General features: G+C 39.5%; 1 protein-coding gene across 3 annotated transcripts in view; it reads right to left on the bottom strand.

The window, feature by feature from the left end:
- dennd1b (DENN/MADD domain containing 1B) overlaps nt 1-19,261 on the bottom strand; it is a 139,393-nt gene that overhangs the window by 105,666 nt on the left and 14,466 nt on the right. For all 3 annotated transcript variants that reach the window (XM_008406565.3, XM_081606163.1, XM_008406566.3), the window contains exon 3: nt 6,462-6,505. In XM_008406565.3, the coding sequence (XP_008404787.1) occupies nt 6,462-6,505 (44 nt within the window). The remainder of the gene's footprint in view (nt 1-6,461; nt 6,506-19,261) is intronic.

A 19,261-nucleotide genomic window follows, 5' to 3' on the forward strand; every position in this document is an offset into this window, starting at 1 on the left:
AGGAAAGTGAAACAGTTCAAACATTGTCTGGTGTGGGATGCAAAATGCTCTTTATGAGGTCCTATTTAGAAATGTAAACACCCAACACGCTCAAGCAGTTTCTGTCCACTTCATTAGCATGGGGTGGCAAGTAAAGTCTGCCGTGAATATCTCTCTGTTCATGTGGGATTAATGCGTCACGTTTTATTCTTTTCATCTTTTCTTTTCAACGACCTAAGAAATTCTCGTTTTGTCATATTTTATAAATATGTCTTGGGTTAATAAAGTGAGAAAACGACAATTCTCTGTTTATTCAATCAGTATTTAATACAGCTGGCAATATTTTAAAAAAATATTATGTGCTCTTAAATCCAGTATATTATGAAAACAGCCGTTTGTGTTATGGAAAGACAGTCATCCCCATAGAAAAGAGAATACTCAGGGTTTTTTAGGAAAATTGTCATTTATCAATTAATCAGTAGTCAATTAATAAAATCAATCAACTTTAGATGAATTAATCAATAACTTGCATCTCTAAACAGAAATAGATAAACAATATAATAAAATTGATAACACAGGCAAAAAAGGTAAGCATATGCAGAGCATTTCACAACATAACTGTAGTTGGATCAAACGTTTCTATTGCCAAAATGCCCGGGTCTGGGACAGTCGGAGGTAGAAGCGGACAGTGTGATCTAATTTGTTTGTATTTACCACTTAGCAAGTGTTTATTTGGATCCTCGATTAAACTCTGAATTCTTTGAATCAGAAAAGAATTTAATGATTAAAGAAGCAAGGAAGCATTTATCCTTCTAGGACGATTAAATCCAATGTAAAACTTAAACAGCATGTCTTAAATAAGAGCTACAGGCCTGTTTTTCCAAACATATGAACAATTTCTTTGATAAAGTCAATGACTCCTCCCTGCAGAGCCCTCATATTCTAAATTCGCTGAGATCATAAAGCTGCATGACAGGAAGTCAACAATTGCTTATAAAAGGAACTGGGAGATTTTGGAAAGCTTTACAAATTGATTATACATAGCCGTACGTGTCCATATCAAAGCAGAGATATTTCTTTAGTATCGAACCCTCACATGCAACCTTGGCATAAATGAAAGCAGCGTCTCGTACAGTCAGCTCGGCGCAGTATGCAGCAGCAAGATCAAAGGTTCCTTATTACAGTAAAATGTGCGGAATAGCCACGAAGAGTTAACATCAACTTTAGTTTACAGTTCATGTGGGGCCTTGGAGTGAATTCTATTTATAATTCAATATTTCCTTTATTCCTCCCTTGATACTACCAGACTGGTAGAAAAATAAATGTAATTTGTGTGTAATTTGCATTTGCAATATCTTGTAGCAGTATTTTGTGAGGCAAAAGGATAAGGATTGTGGAAGTAAGGAGGTTGATGACCACGCAAGGCGGAAAATACAGTAAACCCAAAGATGAATACATATGCATGGAAATAAAATGAAGGTAAAAAGAAAGAACTGAACAAAGAGGATGAGAACAAACATTAAGAGATACTTTATTATTTTAAAACAGATTGACATTGAAAGCCTATAAAAACAAGCAGAGTTAAGTTTTTATGTCGGTTCTTTTTTAAGCATGTCAAATATCTTCAGGTTTCTAATCATTTTAAAAACTAAGTCAAAGTATTCCTGAACCATTTTTGCTTGGTGCCATGTGTTTTCCAGGCAAGCAATACACAAAAACTAGCCGTACTCTTGATGTAAAACAAAATTAGATTGATCTTTATCCTATTATTCCAGATTCCAGCAGTGATAGTTTCATGCAGGTTGTTGTTGGTGACCCAAATGCAACAATATGTACTCCAGCCTTCAGCTCCACAAAGGAGGAAAAGAGCCCTAATCCTGGTAATGAGGCCTGTGTATTTGCGTATTTCTCTATCAGAACCAGCATTAATGTCTGTCAATTTGAGCTACTGGGCTACACAAAGCAGCATCAACTCATCAGTGGCCATAATATTACATCTAATCAGTGTATTTCACTCTGAAAACTAACTGTGAAACATAATCACAGACTAGGGGGAAATAACACCCCTGAAGCCAATCACGCCGTTTTCTTTTTAAGCACAAACATACAGCTATTTGCATTAGTGTATGTTTGTGTGGACATCTTACTGAGGAGATACTAACAGCCTTAGTCTTCAAAAGATCCTCTGTTTGTGAAGCTTGCAGAGTGTTTATCGTATCGTCATCTGTTCTTCACGGGAGAAGTCGGCCACCAGCGCTGCATACGCCACGCAGGGGTTAGCTAGATGTAGCTGGTTGTATCCTGTGTCTGTTCTGTCTGCCGATTTCCCCTCGACAACTTTGGGATGAGATCTAAGAGAAAACGGACAGATTTCCATCTGTCTGCTTCATTTGCAAAAACATAAAAAAAGACGAGAAAAAAACCCTCTTATGATTCAAATATATGCTTTAGCCACCTCTCCTTTCCCCTCCCTCTCTCTTACATCTTTCCATCTCTATCCAAGTGGCATCTGTAGATGACCAGGGCATCGAGAGTCTCGAGGGCTGAAGGAGGAAAAGAGGAAGGAGGAGGGGAAAGACGAGGAAAAACAGGAAGAGAAAGAGAGAAAGAGGCAGCAAGCCCCTCTCACTTCAGATTTCCCTAGCACCACCCCGGCGTGTCAGCCAGCCTGCAGTCTGTTCTCCTTTGAGCTTTCTATTCTACCACTGAACAGAAAAAGAAAATCAATTCATATTTCCATAATCCACTCTCCTGTCTGTCTACACGCCTTCCCTCCCTCCATCCCGCTCTGTCTTCCTCCCTCTTTCCGTCTCCCTCCCCTGGGGAAGACTAACCCCTCCACCTCGATCCTACGGCCTACAAATGTCATTACGCTGCGCAACAATAACGGCCTAAACAAAAGGAGGCCTTGCTCTGAGCTCTGAGTCCCTCTGCAGAGACTGTTGGCTGCTGCTGCCATATGCTGGCCAGCTCAGGCCACAGAAGACAGAGACTGTGGCTAGAGGACTCCAGCCTTCAGCTCCACAAAGGAGGAAAAGAGCCCTAATCCTGGTAATGAGGCCTGTGAATACCGCCTTTATGTATATGAGGGAAAGAGACCAATCCCTTTGTACACAGCACACTAACTAGCCAACTTAAGGACCGTCTTATGCACACAAACAACTGACTGAAAGAGAAGTGGGGATGCTGGAGATACAAGACGGATGAGGCTCACGTAAACGCAAACACATCTTTCTTAGATTCAGATATGTATAAATCTCAAACCGTTTTCTTTTCTTTATGTCTTATTCTGATAGCATGCCTTGGTTCTTGTGGGGCAGATATAAATTGCCTGAAGCATCTTTCTACAAGTCTGTTTATTCCTCAAAGTGGATCAGAGAAGCAGTAGAGCTGTTTAAACCTAAGTGCCAGACTGCTGTGTAAACTACAGCGGGTGTTTTTTGAACCTGTTTACGTTACCTTGCACATTTATTTCTACAGTCATCTGTCAAATACTTCGATTTCTGTTCTCTGGCCACTTTTAGCTGAATAAAAACCTGCATGGTTTGGTTTTCTTTTGCTATTTGCTGCACTTAGACGAAACCCATAGAGATTAAGCATGTGATGCTCACTGGTACCAAGATACAACACTCAAAGAGTTCAAAATCCTTTTTCACACAGCAGTGTAGTGGATAAGGGAAAAACTGCACTGCCTCTCCCCAAACCTTTACCTCTGGACTGCCGGTCAGCTGGCTGAAAGGGGGCTCCTTGCACTTCTTTCCCCATTTACAAGAAAGAGAAATTCATGATGTTGAAACATTAGTGCCGCCCATCTCTCTAATTGTATGCTATTTTGAAACTACAAACTGATTACCTTACCAGGCATGGTAAGATATAGCCTACCAAGATAGCCTGACCAATTAGCCACCAATATCAGCTTGATCTACTTAGAGCAGTGGTTCTTAACCTGGGTTCGATCGAACCCCAGGGGTTCAATGAGTCGGTCTCAGGGGTTCGGCGGAGCCTCTACCGCGGAGGTAAAGACACCGCGGCAGAAACACAATATTAGACACAGGTGGTAAGAACACCTCTATTTGTACTTAAGCCTTCAGTCTTCTTGACGTCTTACATACCAACTGATTACCTTGAATCTGACTGACCTAAAATGTAGCTTTGCTTACTATTTGGATTTTCATGACATTTTCTTACTCAACCTTTCTATCTGGGTAAAAGGTTGTAGCAACCTCATGTTCTGTAGTTGCTTTTCTTCTGCTTGAATTTAGGTATTTGTACAGGTGTAATAAACTTTTATTGCTTACATCCAAATAAACAAAAAAAGGAAAGGTGATGTTTGGGAATTGCCTTAGCCAGAATTCAGAATTAAATCTGATTCAGGGGTGTGAACTGGAAAGGTCTTCACATTCCAAAGCTTTCTAGAGTAAAAGTGAGAAAATATTGACAGTTTAAGATTTATTATGGTGAAAGACTTCATGCTGAAGACTAAACACTGAAATACATGGTTTAAGCATTGGTTCAAGGATATGCACATTGCAACTTTCTTACAATTCCCCCACTAACAGTATTGTTTATTTTTCATTTAAATTGTAATTATAGTATTAGTATAGGATGTAGATATTATGAATGTAATATGCTACATCACTTTATCACCAGTGCAAACACTGAAATTCTCCCACAAACAACAGATCAGGACTTGTCACATGCTGATGAAGCACAGGAGTCTGATTCAACCTCATGTGCTGCTTACACAGTTATACTAATATACTCCTGCATTAAAGCATGTGAGATCATTCTGATCAACTTGGATCTAAAGTGTTTTGCTCTGGAGGTGAATTCAGACAGGGAAAATAAAACAGACACCCTGCTGAGGCGGAATATTTTTCTTGGGGGGGAAAGAGCAGGCCTTTCAAATAAAATTTGATCAAATCAAGAGCGCTTACCGTCCCCTCGAGACAGCTGCTAAAATCTGTGACTGGCATGAAGGATAATTTAGTTCCTGGGTCCTATTTAGTTGTTTATAATATAATGATGCCGAGTTCATGTTCAACAATGGTAAGTGCAGCTAAATGAAGTGACAGGAGGCAACAGAGGTAAATACTGAAACAAAACAGCGGTGGAAGAAAATCCCAGGATTATGCATCATTCTTTCTTCACTGATTTGCACATAACTGAATTAATGATCATGATTGTAACAGATATATGGTATGTGTAAATTAATCTTGATTTATTTGTATCTTTTTATGAGCTGTAATGTAGCAGGTCGGAGGGCTCAAGAGCTTACTGTGATACATCACATCAGTTCAGTGAATCTTTGGACGACAAAGAATCAGAAGCATAAAATGTCACCCAAACTTAATAGTTTTAAATATTTATTAAGATTTTGAGCCTGATCATATAACGCCTTCTTGTAAGCTAGAAACTTGTCCCCCGCCCCCCACACACACATTCAGTGAATGCAGGTAACAAAACCCTGATGAGGAAGTTGTTACCATCTAAAGCATTTTTAGTTTTAGTTTCATGTCAAAGAAAGAAAACAACAAGCAATCATCACGTAAAGACGACTAAAAAGCAGCTCTAAGGTTCAATAATTGAATGAATAGCTTAACAATCTAACAGAACAGCAAATTAGAACTTTTCTTCTCAAATATTACGTTTGTCACACTCACTATTTTCAAATGATCTTGTGGAAAAAAAATTAAGTCTTATGGTATGGTTACATTTTAACTGTAGTAACAAGTTAAAGGCCAACTTACTGTTTCCATCGAGTTTAATATATTTTGAGACCTTAATTTTAGATGCATGAATTTAACACTTTTTATGATTTTATATACATTTAATTAAATAGTTCCTAAAGAAAAATCAGAATTGGCTAAAATGAATGAAGAAAATCTCTGATCTATGTATGGCTCACAAAAATAATCCACAAATTCAGCAAACAAGATCATTTACATACATTTTTAATAATATTTCATTTGCAGGAAAAAGTAGAAAATACTTACCTTAAACTGTTTTATAAAGACAACAATGTATTTCAGACTGAAACTAAATACAGTAAATACGAGACAAAAGGAGCAATGAAGAGAAAGGCAAAAAAAAGAGATGGAGAGGGAAAGAAAAAAAGGGGGGAGAAAATAGAGGTGTGCATTCCTGTCACGGATGCATGATAATTACAGATTCACCATTTATTGAAGACCTGCTCACTGCTTTTCATTACCAACCACAGACGTACAGTCAGGCAGAGAAGGATGGTGGGGATGAGGAGAAGGAGGAGGAGGAGGAGAGGAAGCACCTGAAGGAGAGCGGTGGTGGTGATAGGTGCTGGGGGAGGTTACCACAGGAAGGCAGGGTGAGTTCGGGCGTGAGGAAAAAGGAAGAGAGACGGCAGAGGAGGAGGAGGGGGTGTTGGCGGTAGAGGTTGTCTGTAACACTGAACGAGTGAGAGATTTGGAGAGAGTGGAAAAAGAAAAAGCAGAGTGTGTTCCAACCTGGTCTGTGTGGTCCTGGGGGAAGCTCCACAGCACGGTTGGATCTAGAGGTAATTGACAGACAGCATTAATCAGCGGGTGAGAAACACACCGTCTTCGCTAGCTGCCTCAGATCACATACATATTAATGAGAGGGGTGGGGGCAAGGGTGGCTGCTGCGAGCCTGTGCACGCACACACACTCATACGCTGACATGCACACACACTCACATGGAGCAGCGCACACTGAAAGACAAGAGAGTATCTAGGCTGACTGTGTTGTAAATATGCAAATCTATATCCTCAGTGTAGATATGATAGCTGATATTATACACCGAATCATGCACGGTTAACAAAGTCACAATAACACACTGGTTTATTTGCTTAATTATTCCTACATTGATGCAAGCTTTGCTGTTTTGCTGGGATGTAAATCTTAAACCAAAAGGTCGATTACTATAAAAGGGTTCTGATTTCTATTTTCAGTAAACAACAGAATAACATAAATGAGAGATTAAACGGGATTATCATTGGATTTGCAGATCAAGTAAATTACCTACTTACAATAAATACTGTTTTGTTCGCTTAGCTGGTTTTGGTAAACACCATTATCCAAATGTTTTGAGTGAACAGTAGGAGCTGATCAGGTGAATAAGACATTTCTGGATATTCGCACATATCATCTGAGTGAGTGGGTGAAACTCTGTGGGAATTTATGACTGTTTTGAACAAATAAAACAGTATTTGTTCAAAATAACTAAATTTCTGTAAATTTAGTTACTTTGAGACTAGTCAAAGTAACTAAATTTACAGAATTTTCTTAACTTAGACAGTGGCAAAGAGGGGGGAAAAAAAAGGGGAATGGGAAACTGAAAGGTCACCAAAACTAGCCGGTCCAAAGCTCAAAAATCAGACCTTAGGAAACAGCATTTTCTTCATTCCTGCTGCCACACAATTAGAGAGGGCAGAACTTTTAGCGGATAACAGGAAGGTTGATTAAAATAAAGCCCAGCTACACTGCTCTCTAATTCCATTTTAAGCTTTATCAGTCTTTTGCTTTTACTATAAAATAACAGGAAATCCTGTTTTACAACAGGTGTGCATGGTGGGTAAATATTAGGTTTGCTCCTAATATTTATAAATTACCCACTTAACTGCAGCATTAAAATATTGTTTAAAATATATATTTTAATGCTCAAGTTCTTATATATCATACTTTATTATAGTTGGTAAAGAAAAATGACAATAGACTTAAATCAGTTTCAGTAGGACAAAGTTAAAAACTTGAGAAAGGAACACAGGAAATAATTAGCAGTTTCACATTCATATTAACGTGTTTTTGAGTTTTCACACCATAGAACCAGTTTGTGCCATGTGTTCGAGAGCAGGCGAGCGCCCAGCTATAGTCTGAACACGGGGGTTATCTGGTAAACATGGCTTCCACAGCTCTGAGTTCATCCAGTGACCCTGGCAGGAACAGCAATGGTTTAAGCAGACCAGCTTTTCCGTGCCAAGTTCACTGTCGCAGATGGACTACAGAGTAAAAAATAAACATGTCTACATCTCTGCTCAAAGCAAACTGAATGAGAAGAAATTAAAAAGAAGCAGTCTTAAACAACTGTGAATAAAAGCCAATAGAAGAAATCAAATCAAAAGCCAACATGTAATCACACAGTGTTAGGAGAGGCTTCATGGCTAACAACCCAGGATGTCTGTGAGAATCAGAAACACAATGGCAGCGTACACGACGGCGCGGCAGCAGAACCCGTGGTGCCTTACGTAATCCTATTGGATGATTTCATGGGTCTCATCCTGAAAAGAGCGGCCCAGTAAAAAAAAAGAAAAAAAAAAAAAAAGAACACCAGACCTCAAAGCTCAGCAATCCAACTATGACTACCCCCTTTCTTTCTACCCTGTGATCTGGCGCAGTCAGGGCTATTTTATGGTGATTTAGTGGGTGAGAGAATGGAGATGCTTGCTGGGGATGAATGACAGACATGAAGAGGGACAGGAAGTCTGGAGACGAGAGAGAGCCTGAGAAGAGATGGGAACATGGAGGTTTGTTGTGCAGAGCGGCTGCTTTTAGCACTCAAAGTTGTGTGGGGGTCCCACTAACAAGAACCACTATAATTATATTACTGATTAATGCTTTTAACCATGTTCACAGCTTAAATGGTGGACATCAATGTTGAGAATGTGACTGAACACAAAATGAAGTTGTGAAAAAAGGTACAACAAAACTGAGCAAACATGGCTCTAAAACACCATCTCTCTCTTAACCAACTCACGTTTTTTAACAATCATGGTTCCAGATGGAGGAAAAAAACAGACAGGCGGACAAACTGACCCAGAGAAGCAACCCACTTTGTCATGTAGAGTTTAATCCAGAACTTCACATTTAAATCATGCAACTGAAAAACACATTTGAAATTGATTATGAAGCTGGCGCAATAAAAACAGTATCAGAAACATGCAAAGCTGATTGCTGAGAACCTTTAGGGAACTCTTCAGAAGTTTATGTGGTTTCCTACCAAATCAATGAAGCGTCTGACGCATACACTGCCTACGTCATGATTACATCAGCAAAGTTTCTAAACTTTGTCCTTTCAACAATTTTCTTTCTGATAAATGTTAGATAGAATATTAATGCTCCACCTTTAAAATGCCTCGACATAACTTCTTGATAACTTAACAACTCGATAATATCTTGGCTTTATGTTCTGATGTGTTTTTTGTTTTGCATAAGAAGGAAAGTACAGTAAGGAATTCTTTTTCTTCCACTAAGCAGTAATTTTAAGCCAAAATAGGAATTTTTATTTTTCATAATATCTACCCTTTACACAGGAACAGACTTTTTTTCCCCTCTATTTTTCAAACTTCATGCACCCCCCCTGTTGAAGGTGCTGGGAGAACGGTGGTTGGAGAAAGGACACTTAAGGGGTTAAAGCTGAAAGTTGAAGGTTACAGAGGTGAAGAGATATCTGCTGCTCTGCCAGGGGACACAAATGTCACCACGACAGATCTTCAATATTTAGCTATCACAATTTTGAAATCTCCACGTCACCTGTTTCTTCTGTTTAAAAGGTAAAATTTTACTGAAATCCAAGTTTTGTGAGAGATATCAGTTTATTTTTGCTTTGACCTGATGGTCCACAAACTACTGCCAAGAGCAGACATTAGCAATTTATGTTTGAGGAAAAGATGGCATCCCACCATGTGAGGAAGCATTTTACTATTATTTCAAAACAAAGAGAAAATGTTGGAGTTGTCTTTAGCTTCTTATTTTAGTGATTAGTGCATTTTGTGGATAGCTTTACTAAAACAGCAGGTATTCTAGAGTTTTCCAAAGGGAAAACCATCATTTCCAAACACAGGATTTTTCACAACAGAGAGATCAAAAAGAATAAAAGGGCAACTTTGCCAAAATATGGCTAGTCTTCCTGTTACCCTGCTGAAAATCTTGCTCTCTTTTGCAGCCTGAATCATCTGTGGATGTTTCAACTTGCCAAAGGTCCAAGTCGGGGCTGAAAATGCCTCATTTGTTCTTTTTTATGAGTTCCAGCCATTTTTGTGTTTCCAGAAACTTGCATTCCACCGCCTCACAAACTCTGAAAATGCCTCATTTAGTCTGTTAAAACTTTTACACAGAGCTTAGGTAAGGTAGATTTACTTACGAAACTGGAAAAGCAGAAGTTTTGGAGAACAAGTGCAGGCTTGTGTATTCAAAAATAAATCTGTACAGTTAATGGAAATATGAAATTCTACAAAATATCTGCATTATACGAAAGTCTTTCCTTGAACAACATATGCGCATCAGAATTGAACTGATACTTTTCTAACAAGGTTCTTGTTCTTTTTCACACATTGTTACTCCTCTTTGCAGCTGCTTGTGCACACATCCATCGTTTACACTTACCATAACCCTACCCTACTTGCATTATACATTTATTCAGAAAAATACTCTGTCACCTCCATCAATGCCAAAAACAAAAAAAAGGCTGAATATGTTTTTATTGGATTTTCTACAGCTGACACAATCTATAAAGAGCTGTTGGATGCAGCATAAAAACAGTCAATTTTATGTGACACTAGTGGCAGCAAGACTGACAGAATGAAAACAACCTATAGCATATATCACCCCGGTGCGGCGTAAACAAATCCAATGGGTGAGAATTGAATTGAAATCACCTATTGAGGATTAGATTCCTGCATTCACACCCAGGAAAATCGAGGTGGGCGAATGTGACGAAAAAGCTCAAGAAGTGACCGCTGGTGCCTGCGTGCAGCGTGTGTGAAAATGTGTACTGCATGAGTAGATATGTGTTTACAGATGGATAGCAAGCTCAGGAGTGAGTATTTACAGTACAGTGACTTGTCCATTGATCCCTGAGGGCTTCAAGCATGGCTGACCTCCCCCAGTCACAGTGGGGGTAACAATCCGGCAGCCATGAGCCATGACACAGATACTGGTGAGGGGAGAGGGGCGGAGGGGGCCTGGGTGGTTGATATGGTTCAAAAATCAATGTTTTGGCTACTTTTAACACGCCTGTCATTGAAAGCCAGAGGGTGAGCCTGTAATTAGAAATAATATGCAAAAGCTACAAAACAATGAGAAAAAACAATTACAAAAAAAAAAAAAAAACAGTCATGCACATGTATTTTAATGCAATAAATAAGTAAATAAAAACTGCTATTGATTAAAATAAACCTTGTTGGTGCATCTCTAACTGCAACCCATCTCACCCATCTACTGTATATCTACCCTAAGATTAGAGACAAAATAAACTTGCTGTTTTACCTCCCTTTCCTTTAATTTTCCCCACAAATCTTTGTCTGTTGCCTCTAAATGAGAAACGTTGGCATGTTCGCCTTGGCATAAATCTGTGCTTCTTGGGATTTTCAAGTAGGCTAAAAAGAAGCTGCTGGCAGAGGATGTCATTCCTAATGCTGCTGGCTGGAGGAAAAAGTTGGCACATTTTACCAGTGTGTCAGAAACCTCACACTGCCCAGCGCTGCACAGCGAGTTATTCAACTTGAAGTCATTTTGTCACTGAAAGAGAGAGGAAAAAAACATGCCTACTAACTTTGACTGACACAGTGCTGGATAAAAATATCCTTTTCAAACAACTGGAATAAGCATATGATGAACGTGGAATACGCCCACGGACCAGAGGCAGATTTGTGCTCTGTACTTCTATATGATCACCTTAGCAGTAACAGAGGCACTTTAAAACTGGGACTTCAGTGAAGCACAAAAAGAGCCAACTCTAAATCCAGTGTGAATACACATTTAGATGAAAGCTTTTGGTTTATAATTCTCTATACTATGTGAATCAAACACAGACTTGGAGCCCTCATGGCCATGCAGTGTTGTAAAGGCATAAAAATGCACTTTTTTCTCCATCGACGACTGAATGTGAGTGAATAGGAGGCCTGTTTGTTAAGGGAGGCCAAATCCCATATGGCGAACAGCAGCTCTTCTGGTGAGAAGAGAGGCTGAGAAAGCCACCGGCAGCCCCTCTCTTCCATCCGTGTTGCAGAGATGAAGGGATGTAGCGCCTGCCTCTTCTTGTTCCTCTTTTCTTCCCTCTCCCTTTGCCTCCTCTCCTCCTTCTTTCGTGGCCAGGGGTTAAACTGCTGCACTCTAACCTCCTTGGCAAAGATTTCATTCACTCACTTTCTCTCGCTCGCTCTCATCTGAGGCAGAGACTTATTTCACAGTATGTAGTGGATTAGGCCCTCTCATATGCCCCTGGACAAAAGCATTGTTTTAGCACTAGCCTGTTTGCTATAACTGGAGGAAGCTAGCACTACTAAGCATCCACAATACGGCCATTGTGGACAGGGGGCTAAAGGGACTCTGCCTCGGAGGCCGTCTAGACTTTGAGCCGGGGCCGACTGGAGAATCGGGAGGAGAAAATCCCATCAGGCAGTGGAGTGAAAGTTAACTAAGGTAACCTGCTGTGAACCTGATGAAGATGTCAAGCCAACATATGGCAAAAAATGTCTATTGTCAGAAGAAGAAGCTTTCTTCCCTCTGATGGAGGCAACGCTGGAGGAGGCGGAGACGAGGGGCGGCTAAAGAAAACTAAGGGGGGTTGAACAACCTAAAGCGAGGAATAAGTGCGGTGGTCATCGTTTTACTTCTGGATCAGCAGTCTTATTCTGGCCGGGAGGAGGCCCGGCCCCTCCGCTCACAATTAAAGGAGTAAGCAGATTAACTGGCATCTTTCAAAGGACAGCAGAAAGAAAAACACACTCAGGGACGTTTAAAACTGGTTTTTCAATTTGCCTATCACGTCTCGTACTGCAAATGGCATTACATTTCATGCTGATTTTGGATGTTTTCAGACATCTTAAAACTATGACATGCTCCTTAAGTTTACTAATCTCGATTGGTCACACTATGTTGTTAAAGTAAGGACTGCAAAGTGAGAGAGAAAAACCCAGTCCTCTGGAAAACATACCTGGATTCAAGCCATTTGCCATACTTATTTTATTTAATTCTCAGTTTTTGTTATATCCAACACTATAAAACCTTTTTTTTTTTTTTTTTTTTTAGATAAGCGCCATCAAATGCATCACAAAGCTGATCTAGATTAGCTCTATAAATAGGTCTCCATTTTCACAGGAGTGATGAGATTTGCCTCCAAATGCTTAAAAATTTGAATAAACAAAGAGAAAAAAACAACCTCTAAGGTAGAGTCTGAGCTGCCAGCCAAAAAACCCAACTGGCAGCCTTCACATGTGAGAGATGCTGGCCTGAGGGATTTCCAAGCCATCTCTACAGATACATCTGAAAAAGATAAACAACAGTCTCAGTTGGAAGGGGAAGAAAGACCGAGCTGCATGGAGATGATGTGACCCTATTAATGCCACATTAGTTGTTCCGTCTTCCCCAGCAATGTGAGAAAAATGCTTCAGTGGGATGAGCTGAGAGAAAGAGGGAGAGAGAGAGGGGGTGGAGAAGAGGTGGAGAGAGAGAGAGTGAGAGAGACAGAATGAGAGGAGTGAAAGCGATACTGTCTCCAGGCTAGTTGGGATGCAACCCAATTTCACAGCTTCACGAATGAGTGGCACAGCATATGGATGCAACCTTTGTGACAGCCTCTCTGTATCACCACGTATCAGCGTTGATATTCCCAGTCAGATTCCATACTGGTCCAACATCATGTCAAACACCAGCGTCGCATGACTGCATCTTCAACACAGCCACCACACGGCGTGTTGGTTAGGAGGAGGGGGTCCTCCTTTAAACAGGAACATAAGCTAAAACGGCGTCTCTACGGGTAGAGTCCGCTCACTTCACTCTGTAGCGTTTCAGGCCTTAAGCGTTACAACATAACCTGATATGACCTGCATTTTTATTTACAAATGTGTGACAGAGGAGCAAACTGCGTCGTTTTGGCCGGAGTGCAACCAAGTAAACACAGTGCTGGGTGCTGGCTAGTTAGCTAAAACATGTCTTTATGTAAATGCATATGTCTCTGCATATGTTCCAACCATCTGCTTTCATCAAAACATCTATGAAAATAATGACAAATAACAGCTCTATGAACTCAGGCAAAGGCAATGTGAAGGAGAGAGCTGGTGTGACTACATTAATATACAAAGGGATGATTTTTTTTTTTGTGCATAATACACAGTTCCTTGCAAGTATTTAAACCCCTTGAACTTCAATATACAGACAACAAAGTTGTCCATATCTACTAAGTTGAAGGAAATTATACATCATTTATTTTATTTTTTACAAATTAAGAATCTGAGAAATGTGATGTGCATTGGTATTTAGAACCCCCAAATAAATACTTTGTAGAATAATATTTTGCTAGATGTTGTGGAGATGTTCTCTACCTGCTTTGTTCATCTAGAGCAGTGGTTCTTAACCTGGGTTCGATCGAACCCCAGGGGGTCGATGAGTCGGTCTCAGGGGTTCGGCGGAGCCTCTGCCGCGGAGGTAAAGACACACTTGTGTAAAGTTGTGATGACTCGCCCCGCTTTGCCATCACTTGCTGCAGAGGATCACGTTACATTGCTTAGCCAATCAGAGCTGCGGAGGAGCACCGATTGAAGGAGTTTCACTCTCAGCATGGATTTGAACTTGTGTCTTTAATAACTTCAGCAAAGCTCACAGTTTTTACCAAATTCTGTAGCTTTCGGTGTACTTCTAAATCTGCTCCTTAGTCGCATCTTTTCGGGGTTGCTACTGCCTCTAGTGCCGTGGGGGTGGTAACACAACTAATGTAATTACATTACTAAATCAGAATACCGCAAAGTCTTTATTATTTATTATTAATTTTTCATTCTCTTCAGAATATAGAGCTAATTAACTGATCTAAACAAGACCTTAAAGTTGTTCCAGTTACTCTCAATGGCCAACCTGTTGAAACTGGCAAATTTTAAATACCTTGGGTCGTTCCTGGACAGTCAGCTCAACTTTGCTGAAAACACTGACTATATTTTGAAGAACTGTCCTCAGAGACTCTACCTTTTAAGAAGACTTAGTGATCTTGCAGTGACCCAACTAGACTCTAGTTTGGTCACCCCTCTGCCTGGAATTTTTGGGGGGGAAAAATAATTTTATTTTTCACTACAGAAGGGTTTCATTGAATGTGCATATGAAACTGGTGGGTTCGGTACCTCAAAAAAGGTTAAGAACCACTGGACTAGAGACTTAAATTCCAGTCTCTTCTTTATAAAATTACATCGTTTCACTAACATTGAATGGAGAGTTTCTTTGAACATGCATTTTTAAGTATTGACACAAATTCTCAAAAGTATTTATGTCTGGACTTTGACTAGGACATTCTGACAGATGAATATGCTTTAATATCCATTTGTTATTTAGTCCACTGAAGCTGTGGGAGGATTTTCTGTCTTGCCTCAGCCGCAGGCATCTTCCATGATTTTTCTCTATTAGCTCCAAATATCTGCCATTCCACTCAGTCCAACTTTCCTCTCCCTGCTGAAGATAAGGATTCCCACTGCATAACGCTGCCACCACCATTTTTAGAGCCTGTGTACTTTGGGTAATTAATTGATTACTAAGTTAGTTGACAATTATTTCAATAATCGATTTATTGCAATTAATTGTTTCAGCCCTAGTGCACCTCGTGCAGTGCAGGTTTTCCAACCCACACAACATTTTGTATGTACTCTAATCTGATCAGAGGAGTCTCTTCCACACGTTTGCTTTGTCCTCTAGATGACACTGCAAATAAGACATCTTATGGCTTTATTTCAGAATTAGTTTTTTCCTTATTACTCTTGAAGGCCCTGTTTGTGGAGAGAATGATCCACACCTGAACTGTGGTTCTTTGTAGCGCCTCCAGAGCTACAAACATTACTGCTCTCCTTCCGCATCAGCTATGTGTTGCTAAAGTTGGGGTTTTCCCAACTTAGGTGTGCCTGTTTGAAAATTGAATAAATAATAAAGAAACTGAGAAAAACCATGTATAAAAACAGACTGCAACACACTTTCTTTCAAATGGTTCAAAGTACAATTAGGAATTTTAAGAAAATGTAAAATAAACAATAAATCATGACTGCCCTATAGAAAAATCGAGACCGATACAGATAGTAATACTGGATCGATCAATAATCTCTAATCTTCACCACATTGTTTGTTAGTTTTCCTTCATTATGTGGCTTGTTCACTAACAAGTCCTAACAAACCTCCCACAGTCCTCACAGAACAGCTAAATAAATATTGAAAAAAGCTGCACTCCATTTAATTAAGATTATTAAACCATTATGCACCTTTAGTGTTTGTCTATCACAGAACATTTCAAGGGTTTGCTTGGTAATTTGCTAAAAGCTGCTGAGGTCTTTGTTAGACGACTGTTTTTAAGAGAAAGCGCAGTGTGCAGCACAGAAGCTCCTTGAGGTGTGGAGGGGATCGATCTCAGTTAATGTCACATGGCACAGCACCCAGAGGCAGCCGCGTGGCGCTGATGACACTGTAAAGCCTTGCCTTTGGCGGCTACATGCTCGGTGCCGCCGAGCTGCGATTTGAAGTTCACATGCAAAGGCTGACAGACAGACAGCTCTCAGTCAGGCAGTCAGTGAGTCAGTCAGCCAATCCTTCCACAGGGATGGCAACATACCTGGATCTGTTAAAAGCGTACAACACTGCCTAAACTCAAACATGTACACAGGGGCCTCAGCATGCTGCAGGACTGATGGACTGACAGAAAAACACTGGCAAAACATCACCAAAATGCAGGTTTGCACACACAAGAATGATCCACTCTTACACGTAATTTGGCAGAAAACTACTGCATGTCAACGTTTGACGAACGACATTTACAGGGAGGTAAACATGCTGGGGTTTTTTTTTGGGGGGGGGGGGTTTGTTAAAATTTGGCTTGCTCAGCTTAACGTAAATCTAAAACCGAAGGGAAAAAAATTAAATACAAAGAAGTATATAATTGTACAGGTGAGGTATTAAAACTTTATTTACACCAGTAATTAATCTATTTTTCAAACTTTTGACAAATCAGGGAGAAATCCTGAAAAGCCAACAGTTTTTCAGAGTAAAACAACATGCAGTGCAAAATTATGCACGAGCACAGCATAAACTCAAACTTTGCTCTGAGTTTGTGGAAACACTATGCAAATGCTCAATCTGAAGGACACAAAAATGCAGACATTGAGTCGGACAATTTATTGTAAACACATAAAAAATACACAAGTGAGCTATAAATGTAAGATGAAGCATCTGCCTTAAAGAGAAAATGGCTTTAAAAATGGCCACACAATACTCAAGCTGTGTAAATCTAATCTGGAATATCTTAAAAGATGAAGGAAATGAGAAGCAGTATATTAAAGTGTTTCCACCTGGCGGTACAAGTAAAACAACTGATAGGACCCTGCCTCTGTAAGCCAGAGGACCATGAAACAATGACAAAGCTCCAAGCTAACTCCGAAAAGTTCATCTTAGATAAAAATTGTTTGCGATTATTGATTATTATCAAGGACTATAGCTTTTCACTCGATGGAGAGTTCTTTCCACTTTTACAGGCGGTTGGAGTCATCAACCACAAACACAGCAGATGTGTTTCCAATTGCAAAAGTGATTAAAGAGAGAAAAAATTACTTCCTAACAAAGAGCTTCAGGTTGTGGCTTGATCAGGCACTTGTCAAACTTACAAAAGAACACTTGATGATTAAGAAAAACCACAACTGGAATGGCAATTCCAAATAAAAGGTTAAATGTGGTGGATGTTTTAAATGCAGTGCAACAGATTGTAGAAGGCAGGAACGATCCGTCCTGTTAACCGATTCATGGAAGGTAAACAGCCTCCATCGAATTTCATGTATCAGATGAACTTCAATCTGAAGGACACATGCATATATGTATTTTACTAAACTGTGATATGGGATTAGACATTTTCTTGCTTTCTTGACCGTGAATGAATACAATATAAAAGACAGAAAGATTGCTCTGCATGTAAAACAAAATAAAGGGATATATTGAATTAAAATTAACACGTTAAAATCAATGTAATTAACTTAAACACATTAAAGTTCCTATCCGTTTTTTTTTTATATTATAAACGAGCCTCAGCAGAACCATAATTTATGGAATATGACTAAATATTTTTGCCTTATACAAGAACATCAGTTAATAACTAAACATGTCTTAATAACTTTGTACACGGAAGTTCACACTAAAATTTGCAATGAAAATTTGAAGCTCCAACAATGGTGCATTTGTGGGTGTTCAAAGAACAGTGCAAAGCAAATCAAACCTTTTAATTTCCCACAGCTGAACACGAACAACAGTTTAACTTAAGTGATGCCAGACTGACTAGAGCCTTAAATGTCAACACTTTATCTACATTTCTCTTAGATTTAATACAAAAAAGAAATGTCTTAACAAAAGATTTCACTAAAAACAAGCTGTCCAGTTGACACATTAATGATTACTGGAAGGAGAGGGATTTTATGCAGATATGCAAACAAAGACTGATTTAGAAGATCTGCAACGGTAAAAGGTCTGGACACTTACAGAGGCATCAAGACTGACCTATTTTATTTTCCGTCCTAAAAAAGTAGGCCAGAACCCAAATTAGGGGTCAGTAGGGGTACCACACGCGTGTAAACGCCTTCGTCTTTACAGTAATTGTTTGATGTTAGGCAAACTAGGAGCAGCCTCGAGTGGCGAGACGTAGCCTGAGGGCATCACTGTTGACATGTAAATATCAAGAATGAAAGCTGAAATGACAGCACAGACAGTCGGCTTGTACTCTTGGCTGTTCTTGGATTTGGCCTTGACCACAAAATTAAGGTTTAAAGGACATGGGAAGCCTACATGTCCAGATACCAGTCCTCATATCATGTCAGTAAAGAGGCTGATTTTCTTAATAGGCGGGAGAAACACATTTTCACCTTTTGTCATTCATCTTTCATAGTATTAAACTGGCACCGGCCCAAAGAAACCAGAATGTAACTGGGACTCATTCTTTAACAAAGCCATGCTTTTTTCTCACCATTCAAATAAATGCAATCTAAAACTTGGAGTGATGAAGTTTATAACATAGTTAAAAAGGCTTGGTACATGTAAAAAAAATGGGCTGCTATTTTCTTGCAAATAAGTTAAATCAAACTCAGTTAGATTAATGTGTGTACAGCACCAACTCACCACAACAGTCATCTCAAGGACTGTTGTAATGTGTTTACAAACTAAACACATTAAATGTAAATACTGAAATACTTTATCTCAATTCAACCCAAACAATACACTGAATTTCATACATTCCAGATCAGTCCTAGTTATATTATTACCCAAAGGGAAACCAACTTAAAAATTCTAGGATG

The sequence above is a fragment of the Poecilia reticulata genome, chromosome 4 (assembly GCF_904066995.2).
Source record: "Poecilia reticulata chromosome 4, P_reticulata-male-v2, whole genome shotgun sequence".
Taxonomy (NCBI): Eukaryota; Metazoa; Chordata; class Actinopteri; order Cyprinodontiformes; family Poeciliidae; genus Poecilia; species Poecilia reticulata.